Source organism: Triticum aestivum, chromosome 4A, assembly GCF_018294505.1.
Source record: "Triticum aestivum cultivar Chinese Spring chromosome 4A, IWGSC CS RefSeq v2.1, whole genome shotgun sequence".
Lineage (NCBI taxonomy): Eukaryota > Viridiplantae > Streptophyta > Magnoliopsida > Poales > Poaceae > Triticum > Triticum aestivum.
Genome location: NC_057803.1, coordinates 603,104,883 through 603,125,054, shown reverse-complemented (window position 1 = coordinate 603,125,054; position 20,172 = coordinate 603,104,883). Strand labels below are relative to the sequence as shown.

Genomic DNA, 20,172 nt, shown 5'->3' with positions numbered 1-20,172 from the left:
GTACTATATGAGTTATGTATGTTGGTGAGCGAATGTTGTTCAGAGTCCCGGATGAGATCACGGACATGATGAGGAGCTCCGGAATGGTCTGGAGGTAAAGATTGATATATAGGATGATATGGTTCGGCCAAGGGATGAAGCCCACGAGGCTTTAGGTCGGTGCAAAAGAAGTTTTGCTGAGGCCAGGGGGCCAAACGCTGGAGACCCTGGTGTCTGGCCCTGGGCCAGAAGATGAGGCCCATGGCGTCTGGGCCAGACGCCAAGGACTGTGGCTTCTGGTCCTGAAAGTCCGAGTAGGACTCTTCCTTGCGGGCAAAACCGACTCTGAGTAGGCTTTTACTCCAAGTTTCGACCCCAGGGTCCAACATATAAATAGAGGGGTAGGGCTAGCACCAAAGACACATTAAGAAACACCAAGCCGTGTGCCGGCAACCCCGTCCCTCTAGTTTATCCTTCGTCATAGTTTTCGTTGTGCTTGGTGAAGCCCTGCGGAGATTGTTCTTCATCAACACCATCACCACGCTGTCGTGCTACCGGAACTCATCTACTACTTCGCCTGTCTTACTGGATCAAGAAGGCGAGGACGTCATCGAGCTGAACGTGTGCTGAACGCGGAGGTGTCATACTTTCGTTACTTGATCGGACGGATCGTGAAGGTGTACGACTACATCAACCACATTGATAAACGCTTCCGCTTTGCGTTCTTCAAGGGTATGAAGACACTCTCCCCTCTAGTTGCTATGCTTCTCCTAGATAGATCTTGCATGATCGTAGGAAAAATTTGAATTACGTTTCCCAACAAGTGCAAGAATCTTTTTTCTACCGAAATGACAAACAGAGTAATGCGGTTCACGTCTCCATACTTTTGCGGTTCATTTACGCCTGATGTGAAGCGCACTTCACTTCTTCGTCTGAGAAAAATTTACGTTCGACAAAAGAAATAATGAAGTTCACTTAAGTCACCGATGCAATGCGATTTTAAGTCTGAAGCAGTGCGTTCGGTTGCCTGATGCAGAACACACATCAATTTGTGCGTCGCGAAAAACAGAGTGTCCGCATTTCGGTAAAAATTAAACTATTCTTAAAGCGTAAGGAACTAGAGAGTGTGTTCTACATGAAAAAGTTACTTCTCGTTGATAACTATTCAACGGTGTATAATTTGGATCATTCAAACCAGCGGTTTGTAAAAATTTCGCAAAAAGGGCCGCTGCCACTTGTCGTCTGCCAACGGTTTTCAAAATTAACTTAAAACCGTAAGGAATATGAAAACAAATTCTACATATGAAAGTTGCGCCTCGACCATAGCATTTCAATGGAGTATCGCACACCTCGTTTCGACAAACGGTTAAAAACTGGAGCGAAAACAATACAAAAAATTGCAAATTATTTGAAAAACCCCAATTTCGCGATTTACAAAATTTAAAATTCCTCTTAAATCGTAATGAATTAGAGAAAATAATACATATGAATAAGTTGCGCCTCGACGATATCTTTCCAACAATGTATCATTTGCTTCATTCCAACAAGCGGTTTAGAAAAAATCACGAAAAAACACTTGCTGCCACTCGTCATGCGCCGCACCATTCTCGAAACTGCTCTTAAACCGTGGTGAATCTCCAAAAAGATTCTACATTACAAAATTGTGCCTAATCCATAGCTTTCCAACGATATATTACACGTCTCGTTCTCGTACAGATTTTTGTGACGTGAAGTTCACTCGCCTGAGAAGTGCAGTTCTCTTGCTTCTACAAATGATGTGCACTTCCGTTGAGCGTGCAGTTCGGAAGTGTTAGCAGAATAATTATTCTGCTAATATTAGCATAATAGATCATGTGAATCATGCGGATGTGGGATGATCTCCTACCTTTTTTTTGGTGGGACGATCTCCTACCAATGGATCGCTTAAAGGCAATTCGAGAGGAATTGGCGGGATTCTTCCTTGAAGAGGTCATAGCTATAACTGAAAAACATCATCGGGAAGTGGAACTGGATGTTGGTAATTAGATATTAGGGATCGAAGGTAAGATATGTTATTTGTATATATGCATGAACGTGTATATATGTACGAAAACTTGTATACAAAGCGGGGGGAAACTTGTTGTTCGATCAAGCACGGAGAAAGAGGTCACTTCTCTCTCTCTCTCTCTCTCTCTCTCTCTCTCTCTCTCTCTCTCTCTATATATATATATATATATATATATATATATATATATATATTCATGATGATGTTGTGTAACGGTTCCTTCATTGCTATTAGTAGCTCACGTTGAGTTGGATGGAAAACATAAAATAAAAATGAAACCCCTCGCTTTAAAACCCCCAAACCCCTCCTTTGACAAAACAAAAGCACAGCCTTTTAGTCCCGATTGGTCTTACCAACCAGGACTAAAGGTCCTCCTGCCCGAGCGCTGTGAAGCGGCCACGTGGAGTCTCTTTAATCCCGGTTCGTAACACAACTGGGACTAAAAGTGGGGGCCTTTAGTCCCGATTTCAGAACCGGGACCGGGACTAATGCCCTGTTTCCTACTAGTGAAGAGGGAGAAGAAACAAGTTGTGCATGAGGCTTCAGAGCCAAAGACGGCGTAGCCGTCTAGTACGCGTGTGTGCGCTTGTGCCACCGGTGGTACCAAGCGTCGCCGCCTCTGCCTGGCAAAGTACTTCACCCTTGTGCTTTTAGATGAGGAGAGAGAGAAGAAAACATCCAGAAACACGCCCAGAAGGTAGAACCCTAGCCTGCACAAGGTTTTAGAGAGGGAATTGATCCAAGGACTCCCCCGCCGCAACCAGTGGTGAATCTAGGCAGAAAATAGAGGGTGGGCTAAAAGTTTATACAAGCCTGCATCATGCAAATACATGTTGGGTTGGGCTAGCATGTGGCTGAGTTGAACCTTGAGACTAGTAATAAAAAACTCGTTTTCAGTGCTGGAGGGGGGGGGGCTCAAGCCTGTTAAAGCACCCCTAGTAGATTCGCCCTTGGCCGCAACCACTCATCAAGAGGAGATCATGGCCATCCCATCTTCATCTCATTGTAATACAGTAGTTGGTATGAATTTACTTTTTTGCAATCGCCATGTTCATCTTGATCCACCACGCGATGTTTGAACCCCCGATGTGTTATGTTAATAATCTTTTTGATGTTGAGTGAAGTCAGCCATCCAACATATGCCTCCTTTTGACGGAAGGTTATTGCTGCTAACGTGAAGGCCAGTCAAGGAGGTAGGTTAGTGACACGGCCGACCATCCTTCTACCTGGATCATTGTAGCACGGGACGAATGAAGACCGCTTTTAGTTGTGGTCCACGGGGGATCCTTAATTATCATCTAGTAATTGGAGTGGGGGCAAATGGTAGTGGCGTATGCACGTATCTGTACTTGACTCCGCCCACAAAGAGATACAAATAAAGTGGCTTAAGAATCCGACGTAGAATTATGCGTAGGCATCAGTCGTGTTAGCTACATACTTGTGCGGAAACCGGACTCGTTAGGAACGCTTCAGTCCGGTCGATTACAACAACTATTACTGAACTCTGCAGAAGAGAAAGCCTATATATGTATGCGCGGCTAGCTCTCACTTGTCACGGACGGCATATCACCTCATCTCTCTCGGGTTAGCTAGCTCAATGACCACTCTATCATCATCATCATCATCTGCCCTCATTTCTATCATCGTAGTACTACTACTGCTAGTATTACCACCAGCCATCTCGGCTTCTTCTCCAACGATGACCAATGGTCGCGCCGGCAGCGACACTGACCTTGCCGCGCTGCTGGCTTTCAAAGCCAAGGTCTCCGACCCAGGTGGCGTCTTGTCCGGCAACTGGACAGCTGGTACGTCCTTCTGCCACTGGGTTGGTGTCTCGTGCAGCCGGCGCAGGCAGCGCGTCACTGCTGTTGAGCTACCGGACGTTTCCCTATATGGATCTCTTGCTCCTCACCTTGGTAACCTCTCCTTCCTCTCTGTGCTAAACCTCAATAATACCAACCTCACCGGGTCAATTCCCAACGAGATTGGAAGACTGCATCGCCTCAAGTTTTTATATCTTGGGTGCAATAGCCTGTCAGGTAGCATCCCTACTAGCATAGGAAACCTAACAAGGCTTCAAGTTCTTGCCCTATATCTTAACCATCTCTCTGGTTCAATTCCGGCAGAGCTACAGAACCTACACAGTCTTGGCAATTTGAATCTCTTCGGGAATTACCTTAGTGGCTCAATACCAAGTAATCTATTCAACAATACTTCTTTATTAAGTTTTCTGAACTTTGGCAACAACAGCTTGACAGGGCCAATACCATATAGCATTGGCTCCTTGCAGATCCTCGAGTTCTTTAGCGTACAAGCCAATACTCTTACTGGACCGGTGCCTCCAGCAATCTTCAACATGTCTAAACTATATTTTATCAGTTTCGCTTTAAACTACAACTTAACAGGTTCAATCCCCAACAACCAAAGTTTTAGTCTCCCGGTGCTAGAAGAAATCGAAATCCAAGGTAATAGTTTCACAGGTCAGATTCCATTGGGCTTTGCATCTTGTCCATACCTCCAAACTCTTTCCCTTGGCGAGAACTCATTTGAAGGTGTTGTTCCGACATGGTTGGCCAAACTGACTCAACTCAGCTTCCTATTCCTCAATGATAACGACCTTGTCGGTACAATACCTGTTGTACTTGGCAACATGACTTCTCTAAGTGTTCTAGAACTGGGATCATGCAATTTGATCGGGCCCATTCCGGTAGAAATTGGACAGCTAGGTCAACTCTCAGTCTTGATTATTGGATATAATCAACTAACTGGATCCGTTCCAGCTTCTCTTGGTAACTTATCTGAATTAGCATTCCTAGAATTGGAAAAAAATCTGTTGGTCGGACAGGTGCCTACAACAATTGGAAACATGCACTCTTTGGAGCATTTTGATATTTCAAGAAATCGCCTAAAGGGAGATCTCAACTTCTTGTCCATGTTTACAAAGTTTAGAAAGCTCCGGGTGCTTGCCATCAATTCGAATAATTTCACTGGTTGTAGCCTCCCTGACTATGTAGGAAATCTATCGAGCCAGCTGCAAATATTTTTGGCGAGTGAAATCAACTTAGTTGGGGAAATTCCACCAACGATTTCAAATTTAACCGGTCTCACTACGATAGATCTTTCAATAAACCAGTTGCACAGCGTAATTCCACAATCCATCATGATGATGGAGAATCTACAGTGGCTTGAGCTCGATACAAATAACTTGTTTGGCCCCATCCCATCTCAGATTACAATGCTAAAAAATCTAGAAGCTTTGGTCCTGTACGACAATGAATTCACTGGTTCCATACCAGATTACATTGGTAACCTCAGCAGGTTAGAACACCTAGTGTTATCTGGTAACCAGTTATCATCCACTATACCACCAAGTTTGTTTCATCTTGATAGTCTCCTTCAGCTAGATCTATCTCAAAACCTTTTGAATGGCACATTGCCAGTTGACATAGGCTATTTGAAACAAATTAATCACATTGATATCTCTACCAACCATTTGGTCGGTAGCCTCCCAGATTCAATTGGACAACTCCAAATGATATCCTTCTTTAACATATCACACAATTCGTTTGGTAATTCGATTCCTAACTCTTTTGCCAAACTAACCAGCTTGCAAACTTTGGACTTATCCCATAACCACATCTCTGGTACCATCCCAAAGTACCTAGCCAATTTTACTATCCTCACAAGTCTGAACCTCTCTTACAATAACCTACAAGGACAGATACCCGAAGGAGGTGTTTTCTCAAACATCAGCCTGCAATCCTTGATGGGGAACTCGGGGCTATGTGGTGCTTCAGCTTTTGGATTTTCACGGTGTCCACGTAACACTACCCAAGGAAAAAGCGACCACATGCTGAAAATTTTGCTCCCTACAGTCATCGTAGTAACTGGAGTTGTGGCTTTATGCATATATGCAATGATCAAAAAGAAAATTAAGAGGCATCAAGGGATGACAGTGTCTGCTGGCATGGTTAGCCATCAGTTGGTCTCCTACCATGACCTTGTTCGTGCCACTCAAAATTTTAGCGAGAGCAACTTGTTGGGGTCTGGAAGCTTTGGAAAAGTTTTTAAGGGCCAACTAAGCAATGGTGTGGTGGTTGCAATAAAGGTTCTTGACATGCAGTTGGAACAAGCCATTAGAAGCTTCGATGCCGAGTGTGGTGTGCTACGCATGACGCGCCACCGCAACTTGATAAAGATTCTCAACACCTGCTCCAACCTTGATTTCAGAGCGTTGGTGCTGCCATACATGCCCAATGGCAGCTTAGAAATGCTCCTTCACTACTCTGGAGGCACAAGGAACTTGGGGTTCCTTGAGAGGTTGGGCATCTTGCTCGACGTGTCCATGGCAATGGAGTATCTGCACCATGAGCACCACCAGGTGATCTTGCACTGTGACCTGAAGCCAAGCAATGTGTTGTTCGACAAGGACATGACGGCACATGTTGCAGACTTTGGCATCGCAAGGCTGTTACTTGGTGATAATAGCTCCGTGATTTATTCGAGCATGCCCGGAACTGTTGGCTACATGGCACCAGGTTTGTAAATGGTACATTAATTTCACTTTTAATTAATTATGTTTAATCCGTCATGATTTAATGTTTTGTTTATAAATTAATTCCATGTCGTGCCAGAAAATAATTTAATTCCATGTCCGTGAGCAGAGTATGGGTCCATTGGAAGAGCATCGAGAAAGAGCGATGTCTTCAGCTACGGAATCATGCTACTTGAAGTCTTGACTGGAAGGAGACCCACAGATGCATTTTTTGTTGGAGATCTCAGCCTCAGAAAGTGGGTGCTTGAGGCGTTTCCTAGGGAGGTTGTCAATGTCGTGGATGACCAGTTACTATGTGGCTCTTCTTCGAGTGTCAGCTTGGAAGGCTTTCTTGTGCCGGTGTTTGAGCTGGGCTTGCTCTGCTCCAGCGACTCGCTTGACGAGAGGATGACAATGAGCGACATTGTTGTGAGGTTGAAGAAGATTAAAGTGGAGTACACCAAAGGGACAACATGAGCATAGAGCAGCAAGGAGCGCCGCCCCATGAGTGAATTGTCAGGAAAAAAAAAGGAACATCAGTGGGCACGCACCGAGCGTTGTCCCCCGACGCGTCTTGTGTCGGTGCTGCCGTTTCTGTTGAAATTATTAGTACTTGTAATAACCTTGCCTTAGTTTCAAAACGGTTCTTTAATTGAGTTGTCATAATGTGGGCGTAGGCTATGTGTATAAGTCATGCTCCCTCCACACTCTATCCTGTCATGCTGGACTGCAACTTGTGATAAGCAGACAGAGACAGGTGATAGGGGCATCATCTTCGTTGCTTTTTTCCGAAAAGGGGATGCCCCGGCCTCTGCATCAGAATGATGCATACAGCCTTCTTATTAAACAAATAAATATGTTCCAAACAGGTCTGAAAGTCTAAAAGTCTCCCAACGACAAAAAAAGAGCTCACGCAGAGCCAGAAAAGCTAGAATACAAACTAGCCAAATAAAGGACGCCAGAGATATGTAAACTAATTGCCTATCCTATTACATGACCGCCATCCAAACCGGTTGAAGATATACCGAGCTACCATCTTCCAGCGGATAGATCCAGTAACCAAATGCTCTCTGGCCTCCGTCGGAATGAGTAGCGACCACGAACGGATCAATGACGTGGCTCAGAAAATAACCTGCAAAAAATGAATGGGTGTTGTCCTGTTAAAATCCAAATCATTTCTGCAATTCCAAATAGCCCACAGCAAGGCGCAGACTCCTACGTGAATATGTCTCGCTAAGTCGGGCTCTATCCCGTTAAGCCACGTCCCAAATAACATGTTGACAGAACTTGGTGGAGTAACATTAAAAGCAATATGGACCGTCCGCCATAAAACTTTGGCTAGCAGGCAATCAAGAAAAAGGTGTTTGATCGTCTCATTCCGATCACAGAAACTACACCTAGTAGGGCCTGTCCAATTACGCTTTGTCAAGTTGTCCTTGGTTAAAATAACTTGTTTATGGACAAACCACATAAACACTTTTATTTTCAAAGGAACTTTGACAGCCCAAACATGCTTAGAGCTAGGAATGAAGCTCGAATTGATAACGTCAATATACATTGATTTAACTGTGAATACTCCAGACCTAGTAAGCTTCCAGCGTAATTCATCGGGTTGTTGAGAAAGCTGAACCTCCATCAGTCTACTTACTAGACGGAGCCATTCTTCCCAACGATTGCCCGCTAGCGACCGTCTGAACTGAATATTAAGGGGAATAGATTGAAATACCGTTGCAACGAACACCTCACGTCATTGAACAATACGATATAAAGACGGGTATTGAATGGCTAAGGGTGTCTCTTCGAGCCAAGTATCCTCCCAGAATCGTGTACTAGCACTGTTACCAATAATAAACTTTGTCCTATGAAACAGGGATTATTTGACTTTCATAAGTCCTTTCCAGAAAGGCGAGTCAGTCAGCCTAACTGTCACCTGAGACAAAGTTTTGGTCTGAAGATACTTGCTACGAAGGATTTGCGCCCACGTGGCATCAGTCTCAGTCGATAACTTCCACAGCCACTTACTGAGAAGGCATCTGTTCTTAACTTCAAGATTCTTAATACCAAGACCTCCTTGGTCTTTCGGTCCACAGATGATATCCCATTTAGCTAGACGGTATTTTCTTTTTAGTTCATCATCCTGCCAAAAGAATCGCGATCGATAAAAGTCCAGTCTTTTCCTGACTCCAACTGGGATTTCGAAGAACGACAATAGAAACATAGGCATACTCGTGAGAACCGAATTTATCAGAATTAATCAGCCTCCATATGACATGAGCTTGCCCTTCCAGCAACTCAGTTTCTTTTCAAATCGGTCCTCGATGCACTTCCATTCTCTGTTTGTCAGCTTACGGTGGTGGATTGGTATACCTAAGTAAGTAAAAGGTAAAGCCCCCAAATCGCACCCAAACAATTGCCTATAAGCCTCTTATTCATCCTTGGCTCTACCAAAACAGAACAACTCGCTTTTGTGAAAGTTAGTCTTTAACCCGGTCAATTGTTCAAAAAGGCATAACACCAGCTTCATATTTCTCGCTTTGGCAAAGTCATGCTCCATAAAGATGATTGTATCATCAGCGTACTGAAGGATGGACACACCTCCATCAACAAGATGAGGTACCAAGCCACCTACTTGACCAGCCTCCTTAGCCCTTCCTATCATAATTGCTAACATATCAACCACAATGTTAAACAGGATAGGGGACATGGGATCCCCTTGTCTCAGGCCTTTATGTGTCTGGAAGTAATGACCGATATCGTCATTCACTTTAATTCCAACACTCCCTTTTTGCGTAAACGATTCAACCTGGCGGCGCCAGGCTTCATCAAAAACTTTCATACGCAATGCCTGTTGGAGGAATCGCCATTTGACTTTATCGTACGCTTTCTCAAAATCCACCTTAAAAACAACTCCATCTAATTTTTTTGAATGGATTTCATGGAGCGTTTCATGAAGGACGACCACCCCTTCTAGGATGTTTCTGTCCAGCATGAAAACAGTTTGGGAATGCTGCACCACATAATGCGCAATCTGTGTGAGCCTATTAGTCCCAACCTTGGTGAAGATTTCGAAACTAACATTGAGAAGGCAGATCGGCCTAAACTGCTCTATTCTCACAGCATCGTTTTCTTAGGAAGCAGTGTTATTGTTCCAAAATTTAAGTGAAATAAGTGAAGCTGTCCAGAGAAAAGATCATGAAACATTGGTAACAAATCCCCCTTAATAATGTGCCAACACTTTTTTGTAAAACTCAACCGGGAATCCATCAGGTCTGAGAGCCTTATTGTTTTTCATCTATGCTATAGCATCAAACACCTCCTTCTCTAAGAATGGGGCAATCAAAATATCATTATCCGCGGCAGTTAGTTGAGGCACATCCTCAGTCCTGGACTCATCGAGGGACACACAACTATCCTCCGGAGGTCCAAATAACTGCTTGTAATACTCGGTTATGTAAAGTTTTAGGTTGTCCTGTCCTAAAGTAGTTCCTTCATCTTGTTCAAGCTGAAAGATTCTCTTCTTTCTGTGCTTACCATTAGCAATCAAGTGAAAGAATTGAGTGTTCGCGTCCCACTGGACAACTTTGCGGACCTTAGCCCGCAATGCCCACTTCAATTCTTCTTCGCGGAGAAGTTCTTTCAACCTCTTCTCCGCATCAAGTTTAACCTGAAACTTTGCTGGTTGCAAAATCGTAGATTCAGCCTTTAAGTCTAGGGCCTGACTAAGAGAAAGGAGCCTTTCCTTTTCAACCTTATAAATTCCACTAAGGTGCTTAGCCCAACCCCGTAAGAAACTTCTCAAATGCCTAATCTTATTCTGCCAACGCTCGACAGAAGTGCTACCTCCTGCATCCTTAGCCCATTCCCTGGCTATCAAATCCAACAAACCTTCTCGTTCAAACCATGCCATCTCGAAAGAAAAGGTGTTTTTGTTTCCCATGTGGTTTGGCTCACCTGAGTCCACGAATAAAGGTGTTTGATTGGAGATTCCGCCAAAGAGAGCCTGAACCGTTACAAGAGGGAACTTCTGTTCCCACTCAACGCTCGCGAGAACTCGATCAAGCTTTTCATATGTCGGGTTTGGCATAGCATTAGCCCAGGTAAACTTTCTATCAGAAAGCTCTATCTCTCTCAGATCCAAGCTTTCAATAATGGTATTGAACATAAACGACCGCCTGCCGTCAAAATTATCATTATTCTTTTCCTCTCTCCTCCTAATGATGTTGAAATTACCCCCAACTAAAATTGGGAGCTGCTCGGATCCACAGATTCGAACAAGGTCCGCCAAAAACTCCGGCTTAAGCTCGGGTTGTGCGGCACCATATACCGCCACCAAAGCCCAGTTAAAACCATCAGCTTTAGACCTGACTCGAAACTTAACTGCGAAGTCACCCATCACTACACTTCGGACTTTTAGCGAATCGCATCTCACACCAAGCAAGATCCCACCCGATCTTCCTCGCGGAGGAAGGCAATGCCAATCAAAATCAACACCACCGAAAGAGAGCTAAGAAACTAGGGCGCAAAATTTTCTCTACCAGTTTCCGAGAGAGCAATAAAATCTAATCTATGCTCCAGAGATGCCTCAGCAAGAAACCTTCTTTTAGCCAAGTCTTTCAGACCTCTGCTATTCCAAAAGATTCCTTTCATAATTCATCATGAAATTTTTTGATAGTCCGAATCCTAGCACTCCTACGAACCACAGAATCGGGATAAATCTTCCGCTTCCACTTGCGCTTTGGTTTACTAGGATCTTCCATCTGGTCCTCATAACCGGGCTCAGCAGTACTAACTACTGCATTATCTAGGGTTACATCTTCTTCCTCAGACTCAGGATTGGATGGTGCTAGATCCGCACACAGATTATCAAGCACTCTGACCCCCAACGCATCAACCTCATCATCATTCATGGGTTTTACCGCTGCTAGATTTCGAATAGTTTCTAAAGCACGCTCCGCTTCCAAATCTAAGAGAACATTCACCGAATTGGAAATTTCACTATCATTAGCCCCTAGCGAAACTCCTAAATGGTTTGCATTATTTATAATATCCTCATTAGAAAAATGCAATAAAGAATTAGATATATTGACGGACATACCAGTAGAGATCTCAGCGTCACGAAGCTTGGCCGCCCTCATAGCGCACCTCTGCTGCTTGTCATCAACCTCCGGGTGGTCCTGGATGCGAGCACTCGTCCGTCTCCCCGTCGAGACAGGGTCAGGGATCCCACCAAAAGCAATGACCTCCTTCCAACTAAAACCTCGCGCTGAATCCCGTAAAGGGTCAACCAAAGTTAACGAAGGAGGTTGCAGAAGGCTCCCATGCCCCTCGGACGAGTGTCCCAAACCGAAGCCCTGGGCCACAGAAAAATCAGGAGAGAGGAGTGCGGGGGCCGCCTGCCCGAGCCCTCCTCCCGCCCCAACCCTTAGCCCATAGGGTGGCACCGGCACCGAAGGAGACGCGACCATCCTAACCGCCAAAGAAGCAGGGGGACCAGGGCCACCTGCCCCAGACCCCCTCCCCCCCAGCGCCACTAGAGACGTGGGCGCCATAGCCGCCACCGGAGAAGAAGAAGCCCAGGCCACCTGCCTCTGACCACCTCTCCCACAGCCAGCCGACGTCATCATCGCCGGCGCCAGGATAGGAGGGGGAGAGGTCGAGGCCACCTGCCCCGGACCCCCTCCCCCAAGCACAACCTCAGACGCAGTCGTCATCTCCGGGAACTCGACCGCTGGTAGAGCGGGGGAAAGAGAAGCCACCACAGGCTCCACCTCCCCACCCCCAACCAAGGTCCTCGCCGAGGGCGTCCTCACCAAGCCTCTGATCATGGGTATGTCAGCAACCTCGAACTCCAACATAGGAAGCGTGTGTTCAAACACATCATCAGAATCTACCCGGTCACTCCAAAGTCTGGGAGGAGCAGAGGCTGGCTCAAAAGATCCAAATTGTAGAGAAGTCATAGGCACCGAGGGGGAAGGTGTCGGCTCAACCCCGGCCCCGTCCCCGAGCAACTGAGCAACAGGGCCTGATCCATTAGACCCCTCTCGTGTAGCCTCATCAGTCGGTGCCCCCTTAGCACCCGCACTGTCATCACCCTCGTGCATATCCACATCAGTCCCATTAATCGCCTCAGCAAACAGAGCTGCATCCTCAAACTCGATCTCGAGAGGAAAAACCTCTCCCATGTAAGTCCAGTTTACCACATCAAGGGCAAACTCAATGTCCAGAACGCTCACTAGAAGTCGGGCCACTCCATGAGCATGGGTAAAAGCCATATCTACTTTCTCAGTTTTCCCAACCATGATGCCCATACTAGCCACAACTCGAACATCCTGTAAATGCTTAGAGGGATCCCCGAAAAATCTTAACCAAACCTGAGTAAGGGGCTTCCCCTGAGGCTCCACCTTCTTCCACTCGTGAAATTCCAGAATGCATTTAGTGCCAGGAACTCTACACAAGCCAAAGCTCAGCAGTCTCTGCAAATCATCCATAGTTGGGAAGTCAACCTTAAAAACATTGGCCTCAAGACTGACCAGCTCCCATTGGAAGTCACCTGGAGCCAGTTCCTGAAGCCTCTGCACAATCTGAGCCTCAGTCACCTCACCCTGGGTAGCTTTCACAATCCCAGTGGTCAAACTCTGCGTCTCCTCCGGAATCTCTCTGTGGCCGGGGACTCAAAGAACATCAACTCAACACAATATACTCCATACATTGTAAGAGCCGGAACCTGATCACGCAAAAACGGGCAATCACCCGTGGCATGTGCTGGCTTACCGCGCGAATCACACAGCTTTGCCACGCACTTAGCAATGAAGTGACCCTTCTTATCACAACGATAGCATAACATTTTTTCCTTCTTACGCGCCCACTTGGATGCTCTCTCTGTATCAGACCTGTCGCCTGCCTCAGCCATAGTCCCAGCCGCAGGAACCTCCACATTGGCCAGTGTCGTGACCACATCCATCGCCTGGCTAGGAAGATCAGTCGACTCAACGTGATCGGTCACTACGACTGACGCCGCATGATCAAAAACTGTCGGAGGCGGAGGCTGTCTGCGGTACCTCCCACGACCGCCACCCCGACCGCCACGGTGTCCAGGGTAACCACCTCTATGCCGGTGATCCGGGCCGGAGGCTCCCTCGACAAATCCACCTGGAGGGCCGAGAAACGGTCTCTCAGCAGACCCATCACTCTGCCAGGAATATCCACGACCGCCTCCCGTGGATGAGGAACCACGATGTTGCCCATCTCCATACGCATCATAACCATCGTCCCCCCACTGACCTCGGGGCGGATCAAAGGATTCTCTAGTGGTCGAGTTCTGCCTCGTCTGCGATGGGCCCGAACGATTCTGACCCGGCCGCGCGACATAGTGAGGCGGAGGCGCGGCACAAGGCTGACCGCCGGTAGGCGTTGGCACAGCCCCTTGGGCCGAACCACCCCGGCCCGCAGCAGCCACAACAGCCGCGCCCGGCGCCTGTGGCCGAGGCCCGCCCCGACCCGCGGCCGGCTGCACCACGGTAGCCACGCCCGGCGCCGGAGGCCGAGGTCTGCCCCGACCGGCCGCAGACTGCATCGGCACCTGCCCCAGCGGCCGAGCGCCCATGTAGCCATCGTCGCGACCCAGAGTGCTCGGTGCCACTCCACCACTCGCCGCCGGCCTCTGGCCATGCGTCACCAGGGCACCACGCCCGGCACCCGCAGCCGGCGGCGGTGCAGCCCCGCCACGACCTGCTGCAGCCGAAGCGTTAGGCTTTTTGGCGGGCAGCGCCGCAGCCCCGCGGCCAGCCATGGCCCCGAGAGGTTGGATTCGCCTCGCTCGACCAGAACCGCACGCCGGGAAGCCTGGAGTCCCGCGCCTAGGAACCCTAGCAGCAGGCGACGGCGCACGAGCAGGGGAAAGAACGATCGTGGACGTGCATGCGCCACATACCGAGCAGGGATAGGTTTCGGTTCAGCCTGGGCCACATACCGAGCTCACCCTGGCCCATCCACTCGCGGCCCCGACTCCCACCGAGCTGGCCCATCGCAGCCCAACAAGAGATTCAAACGATGCGCTCGCATCTCTGAGATCCCGATCGTCGACACGGACGTCACGGCCGCCGCCGGCGCCGGACGAACGCTTATCCGATTCGCATTCTTTCTTTTCTTAAGAGTGGTCCAAGAATCCGGCCTAATCATGTCGAAAAGCGTAAGATTTGGAAGACTCACCTTAGGAAGGGGACCCTTCCATGGTCTGAGCGCCGTCGCTACCGTTCTCCGATGAACTACACGTCGGATCATCTCTTTCTTTTCTCCCGCGTGAAGTCCGATTCGTGCCGGATCATCCGATGGCAAAACACAGTCGATCGTCGTTGTCACTTCATCTTCGTTGTAACCTGAATGAAAAAACTCACAAATGAGATCTGGCAGCGTTGGTGACGGTGGAGAAGCCGCCGGGATCTCATCCCTGTCGTCGTCCGCATCATCTTTGTCGGATTCGGCAAGGGCCCAAAACCGGCCTCCGACGCGCCGGCGATCTTCGTTGCTAAACAGGATGCAGCCGTTGTGCACATCAGGGGTGTATGCCGGACGGCAAGAGCAGTGCGATGCATATCTCCTTCTCCCTTCTCCTGTTCGTTGATTGATTTGCTTCGTGCTACAATCGAGTTCCCAGCTGTCCATCAGATTCATGAACCCAGTTGTGTCAGCACAAGATATGGAATTTAGAGCATGTACAATAGTTGATAAGATAGTCTTATCTTACGTCTTGCATGTGATTTAGAGATGACAATTTTTTTTTGTCTATAATGAATCATCTCTTAACCTTATCTTTAATAACTAGCAATTCCTAAAAATATGATGAGACATATTATGCTAAGAGATCATCTCTTGTCTTCTCTTAAATAAGAGAAGACAAACCATTTCTTATGAGTTCTCTTTCATCCACCTCATCATCTAACCTACGTGGCACTCCTAAGATAGCACCATTGTACATGCCTTTAGAAGATGCGTTGACCACGCAGGTCCTGGTACGCTTACGTGTTCCACTACCAAGCTACCTTCTGTAAATTTACATCAATGAACTACTAGCAAAAGGGTCCGCGCGCGTTGCAGCGGGTTAATAAACTTATGTGTCGTCTACTTATCACAATGATTGTTGAGCGTGTGACCTGAGGGCTTGAGACGTATCCGGGGAGGGGTAGTGGCCACGCATACACAGTCATGATAGTAACTAAAATTAGCGTAAATATTTGCTTCATGCATAGGTGTGGGCATGCTGCTTTAAGAATTGTGTTAGTGTAATTTTTACTTCGTGGACGGTTGTGGACATGCGGACGTCGTTGGCTTGCATACCTAGTTGCTGGACATTAACATGAAAATATTACAGCAACAATGGATTAATTTAACCAGCGCCGACGATGTTGTTGGTGGAACTCACAAGTACGCAGACGTGTCGGCTGTCTCGAGAAAAATCCAATGCCGCCACATGCTCCTCCACACAGCCTCGACCGTGGCACCCAAATCCAGCACAAATGCGTGCGCCTTCTGTCAGATCCGGCACGGATGCGCGGCAACTCCTCTCTGCCCTGATCTTCCCTGCGTGATCCAGCGACCCCCATGTGACTTCCTCTCCCATGCGTCACCGCCTTGCACAACTTACTACTATAGCATGAGCAAATAAGAAGTAAGAAATCTGATAACTAATAAGTAAGAAACAAATGAACAAGCTAGCACTATAGTTTGAACACAAGAGTATGTGATTATGATAATATACCAGCATGAGTGTTAGTTGTCATTGATGACAAATCCGGACGCCATAACATACGACACAGCCTGCAGAACAACATGGCTCAATAAAATTATGTGAACAGTAGTAGCCTAAGACTGTTGTGCATTCAAGGGCAATGTGAGTGACAGTACCACTTCTCTTCTGTTCTGCAGTTAGTTAGCAAACTGAACCAAACATGTTTTTTAGTAATCTGAAACTGAACCAAAACATTTAGCTCTAGTTGGTTTCAGTCATCCAACAAGAAACAGACAGACCTCTCTCTGCTCACCACACTTTGGAACAAACCTACAGCCTTTTGAAAATATGTGCTTCATTATATGGTGGAATAGAAGTTTATGAAATCAGATGGCAAGGATTTATAGCTGGGTGTAGCACAGAGAACAGGGGTTGTTAGCTTAAATTATGACATCTAAACAAATGATGTAGTACAACATATATGATTACCTTAATGTAGGTTTCAGTTTAAAGAGCCTGATGCTTCAGTTACTCATTTTCATTGAAGATCAAGCTCAGTGTTCTCTTTCTAGTATTGACACTCGGAACTAAAAGTCTAAAATACACATTTTTGTCAATGAGTTTCCACACCAAAACTGAATGCAATTTAACAGGTCAATTAGCCTTGTGGAATCTTGATCTTAAGCTAAAAACTGAGAATCTAGAAATGTGACATTCAGATTCTCCCATGCTTGTTAAATTTCAACGTATAAGTTAAGTATCAAATACTTGAACTTTTTTAGAGAGGACATATCAGGTAGTAACCATCAGTTTTATCCTTACTTAGATATCAAACGAACCTGAATATGTGCTCGAAAGATAGCTCTTAAAAAAACCTGGTTACAATGAATATGGCTGCAACCTGAATGTGTGCATAGGTAGCACCATTATCCATAACGTACATAAGTAAAAAGGAAGGATGCAAACCTCTTAGAATTATTTAAATCAGTCAAGCCAAATCTTATCTTCTGCTCGGACATTTAGAAAGAAAAAATAATTCTTGAGGCTCACAAGATCAAATTTGCATGCCACGGTGAAGAGAAGGTGCGTGATAATTTAAAGTAGAGCAAATTAAGCATGCCATCCCGACCAAGACACTTCTTTGCTCAGCACTTCGTTGTCACATCCCAGATAGATCTAGCACATTGTTTTCCTCCAGAAGCCCACTTGGATTAATATATTTCTTTTGGCACACACAAGCCTATAGTACTGAACCAACTCCCTCTCGAACCAATCTACAATGTAAAGCCCTACATTTTATTGGCTAGCACATCCGATGGTTCTTTAAAACTCTCTTCTAGAATTAATATGGAGGCTCTAATAGTGACTCTCATATAGCAAAACGGTGCAATCTGCGGACACACCATGAAAATAAAATAAAATAAAAACAAACAGTTATTGCACTGAAATCATCAGCCGCCACTTAATTAGTTCAGACTTGAGACATAGGAAAAAGTAGTACTCATGCACATTTATGCTAAATAATTCTACTATAAAATCCGATTATACCAACTATGATAGTAATGAAATATTTGTAGTACGTAGTGGATTAACTACTAATATTCCTCGCTATTGTTGTTAATTCGGTCCTTACACTACTAGGAAAAGGCTAATTAGTGGCGCACCTGTTTTGGCCATTAATGGCGCACTACAGGTGCGCCACTATCATCACGTCACTAGTAACTAATACTAATGGCGCACCAGGGAGTGCGCCATTAGTATGTCAAACGGTGCGCCATTACTATGCCTCCCAGGGGGCCATATTTACCTTGTGCTCTGGGTTACTAATGGCGCACTACTAGATAGTGCGCCACTAAAGTGCAGTGTGGTGCACCACTAGTATGGATATTAGGATTTTTTTTCTTTTCTAATATTTGCACAGGTTACAAAATATATTACTGCACAGAATATAGACAGCACAACATATAAACAGCAGATTTATCGAATACAATAGAAGATTCGTCTTCGAATACAATTCATCATATTAGTCTCCGAATTCAAAGAACCGAACAAAGTTAGAACATTACAAGTCTCGAGATCGCGAGTAGCGAGTTTGTCTTCACATTACAAGTCGATATCGATCATCTAAACTACCATCACATAGAAGAGAGTTGCGGTCGTCACGATTAGCATCATCGTGATGAAACTGGTCTTCATCTGGTTCCTCCTCCGCTCCCTCCTCTCTCCCGCTAGATAGCGCGCGTATCTAGCTTCCGCATCCGCCCTAATGGTGTACCCTTTGTAACTGTTACCGCTGAAACGGTGAACCTGTCTCTTCTTGCACTCCTTGTAGTTGTCGAACTGCTGCTGGCACTTGCTCTTATCCTGGTTGGTCTCCAGACCTGGAGACACGGCACATCATTAGAGATTTCATCAAATACACACGAAACAATAGACAGCTCGTTCTCTGATCACTAACAAAGGACTGCTAGTAACTTCAGCTCTTCTTGAGCATCATCTTACAAACAAGAAACAACTCAACAGCAAACAGGTTGGTTCACTTGTAGAAGTGTGTCTGCCACTATGGTTGCAAGTTTTTGCGCACTGTAAATAACACTAAGGCCACAGACAAGGCAAAAGATCATCATTAGGCTAAAAGATCAACTAACAACACTTTCTGCAACTAAGCCGAGCTACGAACACAAACAGCACTAAAAAAGGACTGCTAGCAAGCGAACATCTACATCACAAATGTCAAGTAACCAACCAACCACCCTATTTGAGATCGCTGTCAGCTCATGTCTCAAACATTGTACTACATGGACTGACTAGTACAGATACTACACCCTGCCAGAGGACCTTCACACATAGTGTTCTTCTTCATCTTAACTAGTACAGATATTTTTCATCAGTGCAAGCACTTGATTAGAGATAAGCAGTGGTATGACATGAACCCCAAATCACAAGCTCTTGATTAGATATAAACAGTAGTATCACATCATCATAGATATAAACTGTAGTGTTGCAAGAGCTCAAAATCTTGCAGTGATAAGCATGTCCTAAACTGCCACTGGGAGATTGCACAAGTACTACTTAGAATGCTAGAATGTGAGAATGGATAAACAGGTCGTCAATGTTCTCAAGTGCCATGTAGTGAGCAAGCAGTAAGTCAAAATGATGAGGCATGTTAGCTGCCAAAACAGATTCAGACTAACTGCATGTCCAGAAGGATGAGGCATTCCCAAGCAAAATAATATGCTTTGAATAAAGAACATAACAAACTCATGCAGTAACCACATTGAGCATCTAAAACAGAAGTGGCATGAACAAGAATCAGTTGTTTACCTCATCAGGTGTCTATCATAGCATACACATTCATCTTATTCGATGACAATGGCCTAAACGATGCCCGATATTAACCTTAATTGCACAAATTTCCTACTAGCACCCAAATACTCATGGCAAGATCACTGAGTTGACCACACAACATATTGCATCTAATCCTACTTTGTTTGCTCAAGAAGAAGAGTAAAACTATCTACTCCTACTTTATTTGCTCCCCGAATGCAAGAATCCAAGTCAATAAAAAGAGGGCAGAAGCTACAATCTTCCTGGTCTAAACATCATCTGATCGATGAATACTTCAGAGATCGATGAACATTTTGGAGTGGGGGCGACAAGAGGGGGAGTCGCACCTTGGCAAGTGGGGGGCGACAGGACCCACAACGGCGAGGATCCTCCAAGACGGCGTAGCGGAGCTTGGCGCAGCTCCTAGGCACGACAACGGAGCATGGGGCGGTCGGTGGCCGCGGTGACGCACGGCAGCCGCGCTCGGGGAGGCGAGGGCCGCGGAGGGTTCGGCTGGCGGCGGAGGGCCGACAGCAGCGGCTTGAACACTAGGTCTCGCGCTCG

At 46.2% G+C, this 20,172-nt stretch overlaps 1 protein-coding gene across 1 annotated transcript; it reads left to right on the top strand.

Moving 5' to 3' along the window:
- The first annotated feature begins 3,599 nt into the window (after positions 1-3,599).
- LOC123082537 (probable LRR receptor-like serine/threonine-protein kinase At3g47570) lies at positions 3,600-7,203 on the top strand. Its single transcript, XM_044504858.1, has 2 exons — positions 3,600-6,561; positions 6,688-7,203. Exons 1-2 carry the CDS (start codon positions 3,621-3,623, stop codon positions 7,032-7,034), a joined length of 3,288 nt encoding a protein of 1,095 aa, XP_044360793.1. The 5' UTR covers positions 3,600-3,620; the 3' UTR covers positions 7,035-7,203.
- The last annotated feature ends 12,969 nt before the right edge of the window (positions 7,204-20,172 follow it).

Excerpts from the sequence above, each read along its gene's own strand:
- LOC123082537 (XM_044504858.1), top strand. The coding sequence starts at position 3,621 with ATGACCACTCTATCATCATCATCATCATCTGCCCTCATTTCTATCATC. Across the intron at positions 6,562-6,687 it reads TGTTGGCTACATGGCACCAG|AGTATGGGTCCATTGGAAGA; the intron begins GTTTGTAAATGG and ends GTCCGTGAGCAG.